This window comes from Lissotriton helveticus, chromosome 12 (assembly GCF_964261635.1).
Source record: "Lissotriton helveticus chromosome 12, aLisHel1.1, whole genome shotgun sequence".
Taxonomy (NCBI): domain Eukaryota; kingdom Metazoa; phylum Chordata; class Amphibia; order Caudata; family Salamandridae; genus Lissotriton; species Lissotriton helveticus.
The window spans coordinates 240,425,146-240,444,369 of NC_136073.1; the positions used below are offsets into that span (position 1 = coordinate 240,425,146).

At 46.6% G+C, this 19,224-nt stretch overlaps 1 protein-coding gene across 1 annotated transcript in view; it reads left to right on the plus strand.

The window, feature by feature from the left end:
- The window catches only part of SPG7 (SPG7 matrix AAA peptidase subunit, paraplegin), a 329,497-nt gene that overhangs the window by 139,077 nt on the left and 171,196 nt on the right, over positions 1 to 19,224 (plus strand). The window contains exon 8 of the mRNA XM_078670829.1: positions 18,082 to 18,244. Within this exon, the coding sequence (XP_078526955.1) occupies positions 18,082 to 18,244 (163 nt within the window). The remainder of the gene's footprint in view (positions 1 to 18,081; positions 18,245 to 19,224) is intronic.

The window sequence follows — 19,224 nt, forward strand, 5'->3', positions numbered from 1 at the left end:
TGGCTTTAAGCACTGCGAGGATTGCGACCGCACGATGTCGGTCACGGATCCTCACCACCTGTGTCTAACTTGTCTAAGCGTCGACCACGACGACAAGGCCTGCTCCGACTGCCGGGCCCTCTCTTCGAAAGCCAGGCGGGAGCGGTCCCGCAGGCGACTCGAACTCCGGCAGTCCGTCCCGCGCCGCGAGAGGTCTCGGTCCCACGGGAGGTCGAGGGACAGGTCGCGGGCTCGGAGCCACCACAGTTCCGAGAGTAGGCCGCACTCCTCCGGGTCGAAGTCGTCGTCAGGTAAGAAGCACAAGAAGTCCAAGAGGCGTCATCGCTCTTCGGACTCCCCCCGACGCTCGCGCGATGCGGCCGGGGGTTCGGGTGACACCACGCACGCGGCTCCGTCGGAGTCGCGGGCGCCGCGTCCAGCTCCACACCCTCCGGTCCCTGGGCAAGACGCGACGCCGGAGGAGATCGAGCGCTTCCTCATGGCCATGAGGAAACTCTCTCCTCCGACGGGCTCCGCGGCGCCTTCGGGCCCAGCGGACCCGTCTGGGGCCTCTAGCGGGTCGGGGGCTTCGGCCCCGACGCCTTCGGGCCCGGCACCGCAGGGCTCCGCTATCCCGACACAGCCAAATATTCTATCCGGTGTGGGCTGGATACCACCAACTCACTAGGTAGAGTGATGACAACGACGGTGGAGGTCAGACGCCACGCCTGGTTGAGGTCCGCCAACTTTTCGGCCGATGTCCAAAACACACTGATGGACATGCCGTTTGATGGCCGTCGCCTCTTTGGCGACAAGGCAGACCATGCGCTTGAGCGCTTTAAGGACTCCAGGGCTACGGCCAAGTCCTTGGGCCTCTCGGCCCCGCGCCAGCAATCGCCTGCCTTTCGCTCCTGTCGTGGCCACGGAAGGGGTGTACCCACACGTGCTGCCAGCCACGCTCCGCAAGGTAATACCCAACGCGGTGGCGGCCGTGGGAACCGCCGTCCCGGCGGTCGGGGACAACGGCGAGGTCAGTCCACACCTTCCCCCGCAGCATCCGCCTCTAAACCCTCCTAGTCCGTGCTTTCATGCCCATGTGACGCCAGTGGGGGGCAGGGTTCGCCATCACCACCTCCACTGGCGCACTGTCACCTCGTAAAAATGTGGGTGCTGCAAATCGTCCGAAGGGGCTACTCCCTCCCCTTCGAGGCGACTCCTCCAGCCATGCCACCGCAGGACCACCGTGTATCAGGGGATCATTTGCGACTTCTGCAGGAGGAAGTTGCAGCCCTCTTGGCCAAGGGGGCCATGGAGTGCGTTCCTGGGCCAGAAGTAGGGTGTGGTTGCTACTCCCACTACTTTCTGGTACCCAAGAAGGGCAAAGGGGGCCTACGCCCTATCTTGAACCTAAGGAACGTCAACGGCTTCCTCCGGAAGGAGAAGTTCAAAATGCTGACACTGGCTCAGGTCCTAGATGCCCTTGACCCAGGAGACTGGATGGTAGCGTTGGACTTGCAGGACGCTTATTTCCACATCCCCGTCCTGCCGGCCCACCGGCGCTACCTGCGGTTCACGGTTGGCCACGAGCACTTTCAGTTTACCGTGCTCCCCTTCGGCCTTACCAGCGCCCCACGGGTGTTCACAAAGGTGATGGCGGTGATCTCAGCTCATCTGCGCAGGTTAGGGGTTTCAGTCTTCCCCTACCTCGACGACTGGTTGTTGAAGGCGGGCTCTCCCCAGACAGTCGTCAGCCACCTCCAGACTACGGCAGATCTCCTGCACCGGCTGGAGTTCTCCATCAATGTGCCGAAGTCGCACCTGTGCCCCTCTCAGAAGCTCCTTTTCATCGGAGCGGTTCTCGACTCGGCGCAGTTTCGGGTTTATCCACCCGAACAGCGGGTCCGGGATATTCAGGCTCTTATTCCCATCTTTCAACCATTATCCCGGGTCTCGGTCAGGTTGACGCTGTGGCTTCTGGGGCTGATGGCCTCCTGCATCCTACTGGTGCATCACGCCAGGTGGCGGATGCGGGCTCTGCAGTGGGACCTGAAGTTTCAGTGGGCCCAGCATCAGGGCAACCTGTCCGACCACGTCCTGATCTCGGAGGGCACTGCGAGACAGCTGCAGTGGTGGCTCACGGACCGCGATTGGGTAAGCGGCAGATCCCTCTCCCTTCCCCAACCGGAGCACGTAGTTGTGACGGACGCGTCCCTCCAGGGCTGGGGTGGCCACATGGGAGAGGCGGAGATCAGAGGCCTCTGGTCTCCGGCGGAGGCCCGGCTCCACATCAACCTGTTGGAGTTATGGGCGATTCGTCTAGCACTGAAGGCATTCCTCCCCTCTGTCCGGGGGAGTGTAGTGCAGGTCTTCACGGACAACACCACCGCCATGTTGTACTGCAACAAACAGGGCGGGGTGGGGTCGTGGACCCTTTGCCAGGAGGCTCTGCGCCTCTGGCAGTGGCTGGAACGCCAGGGCGTGACCCTGGTGGCTCAACACCTGGCAGGTTCTCTGAACACTAGGGCGGATGAGCTCAGCCGTCGGTGCATGATGGATCACGAATGGCGTCTGAACTCGGACGTGGCGCAAGGCCTCTTTCAGCGATGGGGAGAGCCTTGGTTAGATCTATTCGCCACCGAAGAGAACGCATTATGTCATCAGTTCTGCGCGTTGGAATTTCTAAGGCAGCACTCGCTCGGCGACGCTTTTCGTCGCGTGTGGAGTTGCGGTCTGTTGTACGCCTTTCCGCCTATACCACTTCTGCCCAGAGTGCTGAAGAAGATCAAGAGCGACCGGGCCCAAGTCATCCTTGCGGCTCCGGACTGGGCACGAAGGCACTGGTATCCAAAGCTACTCAGTATGTCAGTCGATCCCCCGGTTCGTCTGCCTCTTCAGGAGGACCTTCTGTCGCAGCAACAGGGGACGGTCCTCCACCCAAACCTGTCCAGTCTCCACCTCCATGCTTGGAGATTGAGCGGCGACAGTTGAGGCCATTTGACTTGCCTCATGAAGTTTGTAACGTCATTCTGGCAGCCAGGCGTCCCTCCACAAAGTCGGTATACGCCTGCAGGTGGAACAGATTTGTGGCATGGTGCACAGCAAAGGCTGTGGATCCACTTTCTGCCCCTCTCTCTGAGGTTCTTCTCTTCCTTCTTTCTCTTTCCCAGCAGGGCTCTGCTCTGGGCACTATCAAGGGCTACCTTTCTGCCCTTTCAGCCTTTCTGAGGCTGCCCGATCAACCTTCTTTGTTCAAGTCCCCTATTGTAAAAAGATTTCTTAAGGGCATCACACACACGTTTCCTCCTGTTCCGTTTGTGATGCCTCAGTGGGACTTGAACCTGGTTCTTACATTTCTGATGTGCGCTCCCTTTGAGCCACTTTACAACTGTCCTCTCCGCCTTCTAACTCTGAAGACTGCTTTCCTGGTTGCCATCACCTCTGCCAGGAGAGTGAGTGAGCTCCAGGCCCTTTCTTGTACTCCGCCTTTCCTTTCTGTCCATCCGGACAAAGTGGTGTTGCATACTAAGCCATCTTTCCTGCCCAAGGTTGTCACGGCCTTCCACATCGGGCAGTCTATCACCTTGCCAACCTTCTTTCCGCCTCCGCATCCCTCTAAAGAGGAAGAGCGGCTCCACCGTCTGGACCCAAAACGTGCGCTCTCATTCTATTTAGATCGCACACGCCAGTTCCGGGTGGATGACCAACTCTTTGTTGGTTACGTGGGTGCTAAGAAGGGGAAAGCGGTGCACAAGAGGACCATCTCCCGGTGGATCATCTTGTGTATCCAGGCATGTTACTCCTTGGCTAAAAAGGAACCCCCTGTTGGATTGCGGGCTCATTCCACCCGAGCCACGGCGACTACAACTGCCCTGGGCCGGGGAGTGCCCTTACAAGACATCTGTCAGGCAGCTACGTGGGCATCGCTGCACACGTTTGCAAGACACTACTGCCTGGATAGCCAAGTCCGGAGGGATGGCTTCTTTGGCCGTTCTGTCCTCCAGGACTTTCTGGTGTGATTATTGGTTCGCAGACCCACCACCGGGGTTGGTATTGCTGGGGTATCTATTCTAAGGTAAGGAATCTAATACTAACGTGTCTCTTTCAGATGCACAAGTTACTACTTGTGTAACGATATATCTGTAAGAGACATTAGTTAGTATTAGATTCCTTACCGACCCACCCATCCTCCCCGTTCTGCGAACCGATATCTAGGGTTAGGGTTACCCCCTTTCAGGGCCCTAGTTTCAATGGCACCAGTGTTGGTTTTTAGGTCTCGCGACCTATCGATGCGCGCAAGCGCATCGAGCGGAGCGAGAATTCAAGTAGCCAAAATCCTCGTCAAACCAAGGCCTTTCTGCTGCGGTTTTGTTTAAGTTCACGTGAATCACGTGATCAAACAAGCACGCGCATCAGCCTCCCTCCCTCCTAATTGCATTTTTTTAACGGCCGCCGCACAGCACATCAAAGGGCTTCGCCCAGCGTGCGCTCTGCGGCTTCTCGGCTTCTCCTCCCCTAATTAGTCATGGCTCAGTTTCCCGGCGCACGCATTTGTTGACATTTTTGTTGCCGCTCTCCCCACTCGGCCCCCTCCCCTGCCCGCCGTGTCGCATTTCTCCTCCCCCCTCCCCTTCTCTGCCTTCCATTCCGTCTTGTTTTAATTTATGTTCCTTCGTCCACACTAATTTTTACTATTATTTATAAGTATTTAGTTTTGCAGCACAATATCATTGGTGCAACAAGGATATTGTGCTGCAAAACTAAATACTTATAAGGTCCCACAAGCTAGACCTATTGGCAATGCCAATGCTTGTTAACATGGCTCTGCGTTTCTGGCGCGGAAAAGCTGTGTCTAAGAACTGACGTCAGCACGCGGAGGCGGCGTCTAAGTACTCTGACGATGTCATCACGGCGCCCACGACGCCGACGACGGACGCGGAACTGCAGACGACGCCTACCGACGCGCAAGGGTACTGCTACGCAAAAATTTACGGATCCAGTCTGATGTCTGGGGATATTCTAAGGTAAGGAATCTAATACTAACTAATGTCTCTTACAGATATATCGTTACACAAGTAGTAACTTGTGCGTTTAGGACTTAGTCCTTATGAGGTCGTTTTTGGACACCCAGCCAATGTTTGGGGAGTCCCTCGACCAAAGAAATACTCTGACATTCCATATCCATTGTTGGTTGATTACTTGCATGACCTCACCACTAAATTACGTGTTATTCATCAACAGGTCCAAAACGCTTTGCCGGAGGCCTCCTCAGATCCAGGTCATTGAATGAATGAATGAATGAATGTTTATTTATATTGCGCAAACTTAACCCAGGGGGCATCAAGGCGCAGTCCACACATGAAGATATATGAAATAAAAGAAGAGAATCAGTTAATAAGCCTGAGAAAAAAAACAAGTCTTCAGAAGCTTCCGGAAGATCGTCAAAGAGGGTTGGCTGGAGAGTTTCATTCCATTCGACCTGGTGACTTCGTGTGTCTTAAAAACTTCCAGAGGAAGAAGAATCTGGAACCTCGTTGGGGCCGCTGCGACAAGTGCTTTTGACGACACGTACAGCTGTTAAAGTCGTTGGGAAGAAAAACTGGGTCCACGGCGTGCACTGTAAGAGGGTACCCTCGCCTTTACCTTATGATCAGTGGGTCCAAGAAGGCGTTGGTGATAGTGAATGTGAGAAAGTACCCCGATTTGTACCTTTTTAGTAGTGCACGCCTGGACTGGACAAGTTCTGAGAAAGAAGATGACGACGTGCTGCAAGAAGCTGTACCATCACATTTGAGATTGGACACGACTAACCCAGAGACTTTGTTTCGAGACCAAACGATACCTGGCAAGACATGGTACAACCTAAGACCTAGGTTGCCAAAAAACAATTGAACTGTGTTTTCTTTTTCTTTGGTTACCTTTTTTTTTTAAAGACATTTCCTTTCCACCATCCATCAAGTTGCAGGGTCACGGTAGGAGTCTTAGGCTGTGACCTGAATAGTGACTAGGTCAACAGGACTTGCAGTGTCATAGGACGGCTAATAATCACAGCTAAGTGATCTAGGAAGATTACCGTGAGCAACACCTTTAGAGAAATGGATACTGAAGTGAAAGGGAATGATGTTAAGATTGTAAAAAGAAATAAGTACAAGAAACTGTTGTTTAGTCGATGTGGTGTAGCATTATGTATTCTGGTGTGTTTATGTAGTTTATTAGCTTGTGTGGGATGGGTTATCCACACTATGCAGCAAGCACCTGTTCCAACTTCTGTTCCTTTGCCCTCTTCTTCTATTAACTCTCCGCATAAGTTCTATACACTCCCAGACCATGAACAAGTTAGGAGAACAGAATATTTTAACAATTAATTCATCCAGTTGTTACATCAGCATCAACTGGTAGTTAATACTACTGATTGTTGGGTTTGTGGGCTTATGCCCCATAACGCCGAGAAAGGGATGCCATATTTAGTTCTCCCGTTTTCATATGAAGGTTCCGCTTGGGCTTATTTGGCTATGTTTTCTAATGCATATCAGAACCAACTTCGATATCCTCCTGGTGATATATATACTGGTGGATCGGATTATAGTCATAGTCCTTTAATAAAGGGAATAGTGACTGTGGCTAAAATTGCCGATATAAGTAAGATTCCCGTTGACGAGAAACGAGCACATGATGGTTGGAATGTGACTTGTTACATTACTAGCCTCACTGACAAGGCTAGACAAAGAAGATCCTTACCAATTTGGACTGTACCTCATAAAGGTATCTTATGTTTGCAAGTAACTGGTCAGAATAATAAGAATAACAGGAAAGGAGTGTTTGTTCTCATACCTATGTCTATTCCCCCTTGATTTCTTCTCCGTTAGTACCATCTCAAGGTACATATTTTGTTTGTTACGATAGGGCCTATACATTGCTTCCTGCGTATTTTTCAGGAACATGTTATATAGCTTTTCTTCTTCGCCCTATATACGCTGCTCCTTCAAGTCATTACAGAAAAAGATATGGTAGAGGGGTTATTGATTCTGGAGACACAGCTGGTCAAGAGGGAGGAGACTTTATTAAAGGGTTTCTTCCCTTCTGGGGCCCAATGGTCAATAGCAGAAACATCAGACAGCTAGTTCGTGTTGTTGAGGCTACGATAAATGTAACTTCCGGAGCCTTGAGTAACTTGACGGCTGAACTTCAGGCGGATCGTCTCATGACTTTACAAAACCGAATGCTTTTAGACATCGTCCTTGCAGATAGAGGAGGAGTCTTTAAATTGATTGGGTCTAGTTGCTGCATTTACATTCCTGATAATGCTACTACAGTATACCAAGCCATTTCTAAATTACACGTGATTTCTGAGTCTATTCATCAGGACACAGGAGATTGGTCTGTGATGGGATGGTTTTGGGGACTACTGTCCACGTTGGGATGGAAAGTGTTAACTTTCCTTGGAATGATTTTAGCCATCCTTTTCTCTTGTTGTCTCTGTTTGCAGTGTGGTCCCGCCATCTGTGGTTTTTGTGCCACCTTGTGTGTTCCAAAGTCTGCGTCACAGAAAAGAGAGAACATTAAGATGATGTTGCAGCAACAGCTCAATGACCTCATGACCATTGACATTGACTCAGATTAACTGGAGTCCTTTTCGTTTTGCCTGAGTAATTGTAAAAGGATGGTCTGAGGTTCTGTGATTTTCGACTTCGCTTCGTAGTCAGCCGCCATTTTGTGACAGCCGCCATTTTATGTTGCCCTCACTCAGGCGACACGGGAAACATAGTGTTTTTACCTTTTCAGCTGCTCGTCTCTCCTGTTAAAAAGTAACCCTTTGTCCTTGTTTATGAAACCGATGTCAGGGTCTGGCCGAGTTAGTTAATCCATGTCTAGACTGATTGATCCTTGTCTTAGTTGACTGTTTGTTTGTGTCCCACCATTCTTCCTTTACTTGATCTTATTTGACTGGCCTTCACTATTCTCTCCGTGTACTCTCCTGTTACACAACTATCCTTTGAGGCTCGCAAATACGTCCTGCCACCTGCAAATTGAATTACATGCATTAGCATTGATTAACTTGAGGGGAGGGGAGAACACGGTGTCTGAAAGAAGGGCGTACACAAGATACTCGATAACTTGTTTTCGAACTTTTCTCATTTGTCAGTTTTGTATGTTTTGGGAGTAGGTATTGTAAATATGTATGGTATAAAAGACTGTGCGCCACGGAATGAAGTGGCAGTCTCCTAAAAATCTACTTTCTGTAACTTCTTGGACAACTGTGCTTAGCTGCAGCTAATAAAACCTGATGTTCTCCGCCTAACGGAGTATCTCGTGTCTTTCTTAATAAGGCAGGTGAACCCGGAAATTTTAGGCGTGCCCTGCGCCGCTCGGCCAATAAGGCCACGTTCTCCAATATGCGCTGAGAATGAATCTGGAAGCTGTCGTAGCAAAATCGCATCGGGTAATACACCCGCTCGCAGATTCGGCGTCTGTGAGAGACGACCGTGTTACCCGATGCGATTTTGCTACAACAGCTTCCAGATTCATTCTCAGCGCGTATTATCATCATCATTGGCCACTGCGAATCGTTTATACAAATAGGATTGCAACTGTGAGTTGCTTCAACGAATCTCAGGCATATTTCTTCTTATGTATTGAAAAGAGACCATTTCAGAAGCATTGTCTCTTAAAATTGTCTACGAATTTCTTGGAGTTTCGCCATAATTGAAAATTAGGATCCACTCCTGTACAAGAAAAATATCCGCTTGCTGTATGTATTTCTGGACGCCACAGGATCAGCGATTTTCACACTGATTTTCCAGGGTCAACCATTTTAACTCGCATAGTCCTGAAGATGGTCTTACAGACGACAGCCTAAAGACCGAAACGTCGACAATTGCACTTATTTTCTGTGTAATGTTACCATAGGCTGTATTCCTCTTTATCAATCAGTTGATTCGCCTTAATTCTATCTGAAAAAAGTGTACACAATTGTTACTGTGAAGGACAAAAACATCTGTATTTCTCCACACCTTCTTGTTTCATTATGTGTTAAATTAACCAGTACCCTTTATTATCATTGTTTACGATAACATTCTTTTTTTAGTATACACCCGTGTTTTTTGACATATTTTGTGATGTTTTCTGATATAATCTGATGTTTTCATACTTTTTTAGAGAACCAGAATTGTATATAAGTTGTTTGTGCATGAACAGTTTAAAATATACATAAAAGAAATTAATCTGCAAGTAAGATATAAACACTTGCATTGAGTAAAAATTATTTAAAATTAAGTATTGAAACAAATCCCTTGTAGGCACACCTACCAGTTCGTACTATTTTGCCCAAGCAGTCAAGGGTTGATTGGGTTTCCCATTGTACTTAATACTGTATCTGTAAAGTGGCACCTTGCCAAAGGAGGGCGCGAGAGAGTGATGGGGGTACAAGACAGTGATCCAATGAGACTGCCCCCTCCCCTCTCTATGCCCAGGCAGACTTTTAACAGTGTAAGCTGTTTCCAACAGATTCCACAGCCTGAATGTTAAACGATGGACACAAGCAGTTGATAGTCTTGCATATATAGTTTTGCACATCGCAAGGAATGAGAGAACAACTCTTTGATTTGCCCTTCTTGTGATGTTCAAGAAATCACATTGTGCACATTGCAAATCTCAGACATACATATAAGGCTCTCAGGATGGTGCTGAAACATTGTATGTTTTGTTTTTTCACCCTTTCAAAACCTGCCACTTTGCGAAACACTGGCTTGTCAAAGATGGTTGAAACATTAGGCATGTGATTGGTAAATGGGCTGGCAGGGCTCTGACTTGGTGAGCTCGGATGATGTAAGAGCACACTATCATTTAACTTTTACCACAATATTCAAGGAAGTGGAGTAAAGTGCTTGGGTAAGAAAGCTGAATGAGAAGGGTTATGAGCTCTGATAGTGCAGATCAAAAATAATGAGCACATTTGGAAAATATCCGACTTCCTGTGAAAAAATGGCATCCAGTAAGGAGTGGGACTGGCACCCTGTGCTGTAGTTGTGCTACTGACTACCTGTGCCACTCATGTCTTGTTGGAGAAATCCTGGAACGGTAGCTGAGGAGTGGAATCTTTCCCAAATGTTTGGATCCATCGTTTGACATGGTAGTTTATGCAGTGAAAGAGTAACGCTGCCACCGAAGAAGAGTACATCCATGAGGGTTGAGGTACCCAACAGCAAAGAAACACTGCCACGTCTCACCAGTGGACCAGTACCTAATTTGTGGCAACAAATCCATCCTTTATGGAGAACCTGACAACACTATTTACAACATGACCTCAGCAGACCCTGACCGTTTACACTTGTCTCTTGTGGTCTAGGTAACTCCTCTCCTGCAGGAGGATTTCGATACACTACCAGCTCCCATGGATAATCGAGGTGCCTATCCCATCTCTTTCGTTACCCCTCTCTCATAACTTTCTGATTTTCCCACTCCTTTTGATTGGATAGCTTCTCCCAACCCCTGCCCATCATCATTGGCATCTCAACAGTGTGTCATTTCCCAAGGAACTCTGGTATGTCTACCCCTTCTTTGGTAAATACATTACGTATGCCTGTCAGAATCCTATTCAGATGGCCAGGACGCAAGCAGGGATTACTTGGCCCAACTGTGAGGTTTGATACATTTTACTCCTGATGTCCCGGTCAAGGGAGTAGCCAGAAGATTAAAATACCCCCCACTTTGAACTAAATCTCTGATGGCACAAGGAAGTGAAGCAAGTGAGCCTAGCCCTCCCTAGAAGAGCTGCCTTTTCTCTTCCATCCAACAATCTTTCTATTCATCCTTTCAACCTTTAATTCACTTCACCTTCTGTCATCCATTAATTCTTTCATCCATCAATCATTCTTTCCCTATTCCTTCCATCAATCCACTCTGCCATCCATCCACTCTCCACCTGCTCTGACATCCATCCTTCCATCTGACTAATCTCCCTTTCATTCATCCACCCACTCTGCTTGCCATTCATCCATCCATCCATCTCCAGCCACCCATTCATCCATCCACTTTGCCAACCATCCACTGTGACATCCATCCGTCCATCTCCTCTGCCACCCATCTATCCATCCACTGTGACATCCATCCATCCACTCTGCCATCCATCTATCCAGCCATCCAACTATCCATCCATAAATTATAAACTCATCCACTCCGCCATCCATCCATTTGTCCATCCACTCTGCCATCCATTCACCTGTCTTTTTATCCATCCATCCATCCATCCATCCCTTTACTCTGCCTTCCTTTCACCTGTCCATTAACCTAGCCATCCATCTCTGTACTCTGCCTACCTTTCCCCTGTCCATCCACATATCCATTCACTCACTTATCCGTCTATCCCTTTACTCTGCCATCCTTTCACCTGTCGATCCACCTATTTATTCAACCTTTCACCCACTCATCCATCTACCAGTTATTCATTCATCCACTCACCCACTCGTCCATACATCCTTTCACCTTTCCTTTCATTCACTATTCCTTCCATCTTTCTCTTCTGTTTGCCCATCTTTCATTTTCCCTTGCCTCCTGCTTACTCTTCTATTGAAGCTGTATTCTTTTTTAGCAGTATTTATCAGCTTCTCTCTTTTGACTTGCAGAGAGAAGAGCCCCATAAAGAACACCAGCCCACTGAAGTTGCTTAAGCAGGAGGTTCACAACACCCCTGGTCCCAGTTCCTGATCTACTATGGATCTTGAGCAACTGAGCCAAGCACACCTCAGCACTTGACTCTATCGATGCACGGTCCAAAGCTTCTCTGTGGAGGGGGAAGTAGGCACAGGGTGGTGCAACCAAGAGTACAACTTAAACTAGATGCAGCAGTAATACATTTTTGTCCAGTCATATACTCGCTTTTGTGATAAAAGAAGTATTTGTCTATAACTGCAAAGTAAAATATGACGTTCAGAAACAATAGGCACAGTCCTTTGAGGTCAGGGTTCTAGTGTTTCATAGGCAGATCTGGGAGTCCCACTCTCCTCAAGCTAGTGGTTACTCCCCATTCAATATAGGCGACATTCAGATTAAGCCCCAGTAGTAGTTTGAGTCTTAAAAGTCACACTCCAACTCTGCATCGAAGTCAAACGATTCCAGTGCTGCAGCTCTATATGGCAAGCAAGTTCCTCCCAGGCTGACTGGCCCGAAATCAGTCTTATCCTCACAGCAGAATCTTAGCAACCAAAGTCTCTGAGCGCACCCCTCCCGTGGACGCTGGAACTGCAGCAGCTTTCTTCGGTAAGTCTTTTACACTCGTCCCAGGCAGCCTGCAATCAGCTGTCCTCAAGTTCATCTCACAAGGTCCTGCAGCGGCAAAGGCCAGGGTATTCTTGTTGCTCCTCCAAGCTGGGTAAGTTATTTGGCTCTTCCCATGGGTAGTGAGTTTGGGGTGTATGAAGCTCCTGGCACTGGTCCTCCGTTGCCTACCAGGCCCGCTGTGGTCACCATGGCGGCCTCTCTCCTCTGATGACAATCTCAACCAGTTCAAACTTCTTGCTTGGTCAAGGTAGGCCCCTCTAGCATACTGTATCACTGTCTCTCCACTGCACACGGGCTCCAAACCGATCAGCACAACAGCTCTCTTCATGGCAGCCCCACCTGGCATATAAGGTCAGTGGCTTGTCACCACACACTGACTATGGCCCGCTTGGCAATGCTCTTCAGGGCAGCTCCACCAGACATACGGGTCGCCGACTTCACACAGCACATGGGCGTTTACCTTCTTTCTTGCTGAGATGTGTCCTGGCCCCTTCCTTGTAACTTATCTCTGAATCAAAGAGTGTATTGGAGAGTCAGGCTCTCCCTTCATCATGTGTGTCCCACTCAAGTTACAGGAATGCAGCAATAGATAAATCTTTCTAGGGCGATTCCTTTACCTCCTCATGTTTCTTCAGTCAACCCTGGGTCTCCCAAAATGGAACCAATAGTCTGCCTTGTATTTTCCCATTGGCAGGCACACATGCATCCAGAACCAGCAAATAACATACACGCACTGCACAGCGCTGCATTACCCTTGTTGCCGTAGGCATACTTACACCCAGCACATGTACACCACACATGCACTGCGCAGCCCTACACACCAAACCGATGTAGGTCAAAAGTGAGTTAAGCACGCAGCAGCAGAACTTTAAATGAGTGAATCTGTAGGCCTAACTCTAGTGACCCAGGTAAAAAGGACCTGTTCACTCCTACTGATCACTACACAGTATGCTGCCACCACTGCGGTCGTGCTGCTTAACTCATGGTAAATGCAGTAGCCTTTCACCACTATGTGAGTAGTTCATTTGGTCACCCCTTCCAGTCTAACAAGGCTACAATCCGTGAGACAAGCCTATGTCATGGCACACATGCATGATCCGTGTTTGCCTATTACAATCAAAAAGCATCATTGGGGATCCAGACATCAGTACAGTTGGGGCAGGGGTGCACATTCATCACCATGAGAAGGTCTTTTCTGTTCCAACAATGCTCACCCTGTAAGCACCACAGCATGCCTACTTCCTCTCATGTCTTTCTGTTATGGGAACTCCAACTTCCATGACACTGGCTCACCTTCCCTATTCCTCTGGCTTGCCCTCTTCTCCCGGCTTTCTCTTCTCCACGGCGCTCTGACTTGCCCTCACTCTTTCCCATAACACACTAATTTGTTCACACACTTTTTTATGGTGTGTACCAATTCTCATGCCACCATGACATAGCCTGGCCCACTTTCATGGCAGTCTGGCATGCAAGGTCCCCACATGGCAGTGGCACATACCTTTTTTTCAGTACCCTGATCTCCTCTCCCCAATGCCGGGAGTGTTGCACCCCTGTCCCACGGCACTCCATCATATCCACTTCACGTGGTCCTCCACATCATTTTATCTCACTTTGGTCTTGGCATTTGCTGCTGTTGAATGTGATCTCAGCACCAGGATACCCTTGCGGATGATAGTGTGCTTTACAAAGACTCATAACAAGACATCTGTATGATGTTGGCAACTGTGAATCTGATGGCATGAGAGTGATGGATAAAAGGATGCTGTGAGTACAAGTTTTCATAGTAATCAGTAGACTAAAGTCCCATTTTATGGTGACTAGTGGAGTGGCTTCTGTGTGTTTTTTCAATACATTTATATAGAGATGAAACACAGCCACAGTAACTAGTCCGGCTATGTATGCTGCTTGTTCGAGCACGTGGCGGTGCCAATTGGGACACGTTCCTGACATTCAATCCTTAAGCATGCAATGTCAGGAACGCTTCGAGGGCTGAGGGCTTTTGACCACTCAGAATGACTGCTACCTTAATGAGGTATGTGTGTATATGCTGTTTGTATAGGACAAATCTAGGAGATTATAGCGTGTGCTGTACGGGGTGAAAAACAAATATACATTCAATATGTGGTTTACTGGGTACTTGGTTATAGATGGAGAAGGCCTGTTGCTTTTTTCTTTTACTTTTTGCACTTTATCTCCAGTCTGATGGTGTCCTTGCACAAGTGCATAGAGATAAGTTGTGGTGCGAGTTTGATGGCTCTGAAGATGCAGCTGGTTTTACAAATGAAGCTTGCCAACAAGATGAGCAAGTGGAGTTCCATCAAGGTGGTGATAATCTGGTACACCTCTCCACTGTTTGTAGCAGCTTGGAGGGGGAGATTTTCAATTTTAGCAGGAGGCACCCATTTTTTCCCCTCAATTACAATTTAATTTACCTGTCAGCCATGTGTTTAAATCCACATATCGAAAACACACTGGTTAAAAACTGATTCAGGTGTGTCCTATTTTTCAAAAGGTAGTGGTAATTTTATTCATGGGCTCTTTCGTGCTTCACTCTTCTCCCACCTATGAAACTATGCATGCAAGAGAAATAGCACGAGTTACACATCTCTTGACCAAAGTGCTGATCAGCAGGTAATGAATCACGGGAAGGCTCTCTGAGCTTTGTTTTCATTTGAAGATTGGTAAATTGGGTACTAGAAGTTAGGAAATTGTAATATTCTATTCAAAGTGCAGCAAGGGCTTTATAAGGGGAAAGTTATGATTATATGCTCCTATTCTTACCTGACACCGTAGATCTCAGTCTATTGTGCCCAAATGCAAGGTGAGTGAGATATATACCTGTGGCCATTGTTTTCAGACATGCAGTGCTTCGCGTATGTCCTTAAGGGGGCCACTGTGTAGGCTTGGAGGCCCTGGCGCAGAGCCACCATCAAGATGTGAGATTGTGGGGGTAATGGTTTCAGTTTCTGCAGTACAGAGAGCTGGTCCCGGACTGTTGCTTTTCCAGAGGGATTGTTTAATTTTCATGCTGCTAATAAGATATGGGTGTGAGGTTAATACTAGGAGTGATTGAGACCCTCTAAGGCAGCTACCCCTTCCACAGACCTTAGTATTATTTAATATGTACACTTTTTTAGTAAACACTACTGTTTAGATGAAGACTCAAGAGCAGATTCCTTGCAAGGCCATTCAACTCTTCGAAATCTGTTTAATTAGTGCAATTCAGTATTGCCTCACACCTGGTTTATTCTGCATCAAGATCAATATTGAATTTCATATTGCATTGTAATGGCAGCCACAATCTAGGGATAATCTATTCTGTGTTTGTGACTATTAGTGAGGATCCTACAATGCAGAATGAAAAGTTACTTACATGTATTCCTAGTTCTGCATCGTAGGTATCCTCACTGAAATCCGAAACAACCATCCCTCCTCCCCGGTTGTCCATACATTTGCTATATATGCTTTCCTTCTTCTACAAATTGTATTGCCATTCAAAAACGAGGTAACTCTACAATTTGAGAACCGAGGTATTACCTCCTAATAAAAATGAATTTTCTCAAGATTTGAAGATAAATTCTTCCGGGATCCCAGCAGATGCATGGGAATATTCTGTGTATATGACTTCAGTGGTGGTACCTCCGATGCAGAACTAGGAATTCAAGTAAGTACATTTCCCTTAACTCCAAATGTTGAGGTGTGCAAATAACTACTGTTCCTAAATTCTAGCACATAATTCAGAAATACATAAGTTTCCTGCATAACCATTTTTCATTGATTATATTTTACCACAATGAACAAACAAAAAGAACAAGTACTATAAGCTACTGCTCAGTTGTTGGCTCTGGCTATCACTTTATTTGGAGAATCTTCAAACCAGATACATCCCTATGATTAGAAAGGTCTACCGCACTTAACAGTATATTGCTTTTGTAAATTGCCCATCGTCACAAAAACTGATGTAAACTTTGTCACCAATGGTTGTTTTTATTGCTTTTTTAATTATTTTTTATTTCAACAATTAGTTTTTTTTAACTTTGAGGGAACTATACAGATGATCCTTGCTAAATTTGGAATTGTATCTACATTGCAGAAATGTATATCTTCCTGGGATTATCCTTGGGTTTCACACCTGTTTTCACGCACACTATAAATAAGTGGAAACCACAAAAATGTTAGAAAGATGAAAACACTGTGTTCAAAATGTTATTTTGTACAGCTCTGCTTGCCCATGCAATCTGGGAAGATAGGGGTCGTAGCACAGCAAACATTTCATCGACGCCATCTTTTTTTTAATATATTTCTTTTTATTAAAACAAGGCATCAATAAACACAGCGGTGCATAGTACAGAAGAGGGTCAATCAGCATCAACATTCAGTACAAAAATCTTGGTTAGGGAGGGGGAAGAGGGAGGGAGCCATACATCGATATCATAAATGCTTATACAATCGGGTCATGGGGAAGTCAGGACATCAAAGACTACATTTGCAGGTGGTACACAAATATTCCCTCTGTATTCATTCCAAGGGCCCCAAATATTGTTCCATTGACGCCATCTTTAAATAAAAAAATACACTTTCTTGCACTGCACCTTATTTCGTCCCTCCCCCATAAATAAATTTAGATAGGTTTTGAGTATTTTTCGGTTCTGTCCAAAGGAATCTACAGACCCTAGGTGCCATAAGACTCCCCAGGATGTTGCCAAATAACGGGAGGCACATTTGGTATAGATGCCTTCAGTGGAAAACATGTATAAAGGTTTCAGCGCAGAGTAACCCAAAATTCCAAACAAGGGCTTAGCACCGGGGGGAGTAAGGCTTAGTAGCCAAGTGGCTATCTCCTTTAGTTTTCAAATTCTCAATGAGCCTCTGCTTTAAAGTGCTTACATCACTTAAGTCCTGCTCCGTGAGGATGGTTTGTGGATATGTAGCTCTGAGTTTGTACTCTTGCACAATCTCCCAAACCTGATGTGTAATGCCATTTGAATGCCATTTACTCTCTGTGCTCTTTTGCAAAATAATTGCTACCACCACCTTCGCTTGCTGAAATGAGAGAGATCATTCCAAGCAGTGCCTGTAATCCAATAATTCAGTATGTTTTTCCACATTTACCTGCACCAGTCTTTCACTGATGCCACTTTTCATAACTTATGTTAACACCTTGAAGTTTGGCCCGGTGCAGCGATTGGGTTACCATTGCTTGGTCATAAAACAAGCTTTTTTCAAAGCAATTAGGTCTGGTGTTGGATCGCAGCCTTTTGAATTTGTCAGTGCTTGTTTTGTATTTTATTTTGTGTAAATATTTTTTGTGACGGAACTGCTGGGCCTTCACCAATATAAAAACTAAAAATGTGTTTTGGTCTCAGAAAGCATACATTGCCATAGTAGTGCCTGACAATAAAGGAAACTACATTGTGTGCAGATGTGCTCCTTCTGAAAGAGCAGAATGCCATCACCCTTAGTGACGTTAGCCAGTGGCTGAATCAGACTGCCCCATTGTCCCATGTAGTGGGCAGAAGTAAAATGTAAATGACACAACAAGAGACAAGTGGATGAGGAGGGTTTACTGAATGCCACTACACGTAAGGTTTGGGACGCACTTCACGTGACAATGAGCGTTTGCAGGGGTGTTTTTAGTCAAATGCCATTTTCTTTCTGGTGTCGAGACAAAGCAACACTGTGTTTAGAATATATACAAACTACATGTAATTTGTGCGTTTTTTGCATCTGTAACTTTGACACTAAGGGTGTAAATGGCTTTCATGATCAAATAGTGGTCATTTATTGTTTGGAAACAAAAATATAAATAGTTTTTTTTATTTTACTTAGAGCCCTGAGCGCTACCTGCAGCTTGGTGCAAAAGTTCCTAAGGGATCCCTCCTCCTTGGGCCACCAGGCTGTGGAAAGACCTTGTTGGCGAAAGCAGTGGCAACTGAAGCACAAGTTCCATTCCTGGCTATGGCTGGATCCGAGTTTGTGGAAGTGATTGGAGGTAGGGTATGGTTGGTGAGCTTCAGTCTTAAAACCTTCATCCGCTCAAATATTTCTTTCCTTCTGTGTTTCTTTGATCTTGGCTTAAAACATAAGGTGCACAGCACTGGCAAATAAACCATTGTGCACACCTTCTCTTTGGGTGTAAAAATGTTTTTTTGTTTGTTGAACATTACCAGGTGACTAAAACTAAATGGGTCAAAGACTCAGCTTGGCTTACACTATTATCTACCTTAATAACATTCTCTCGAGCTGGTTAAGCCAGTTATATCTCACACTTATTTAAAATTGATTCAGATCATTATCACATCTCATGCCTGTATGAATCTCTATATAATGCTTCATTACAACCTAAACTTCATTCACCGGATTTTGGAGGTTACAGAGGCATAATGCTGAAAATTAATATTATCCTTTTCCTTTCCACTGTCACTAAAGTGTACATGCAGGTGCATCCTGTTGTATCCTTCCACTTCTTCTTTCGTTTGCTCTCACCCTGCACCCTCCTTACAGTCCTACATAGTTACCAATCAGTTTACAGACTCTTAAGGGGATTACCTTGTTACCTCAGTGCTACATAATGGGTGAGAACCTCGCATTTCACCTGAAATATTATTTGTTCCTTGTTCTACCTGCCACCTGCAGCACTCTCACTGAGGGTGCTAGGTTGGTTTACTGTAAATACATTTGAAGTTTAATGGAACTAGGGACCTTTCTCAAGATAGCTTGAGAGAGACCCCAGTAAACATGCTCTTCATCTCATCAACATAATAGTGATAACACCACAGGATCTGAACTGCAGCACTCACATAAAACATTTGTCATGCAGAGACAAATGCACAAAAAATACAGGACAAGCGAAATGCAAATCCTTTCTGATAGATACATCTGCCGTGTGGATTCCTCACCTTGTGAATATCCCCCTGCGTCAGCAACATTCGGAAATTCTTTTAGTAGCTTCACGCCGATGTGGACTCGGAC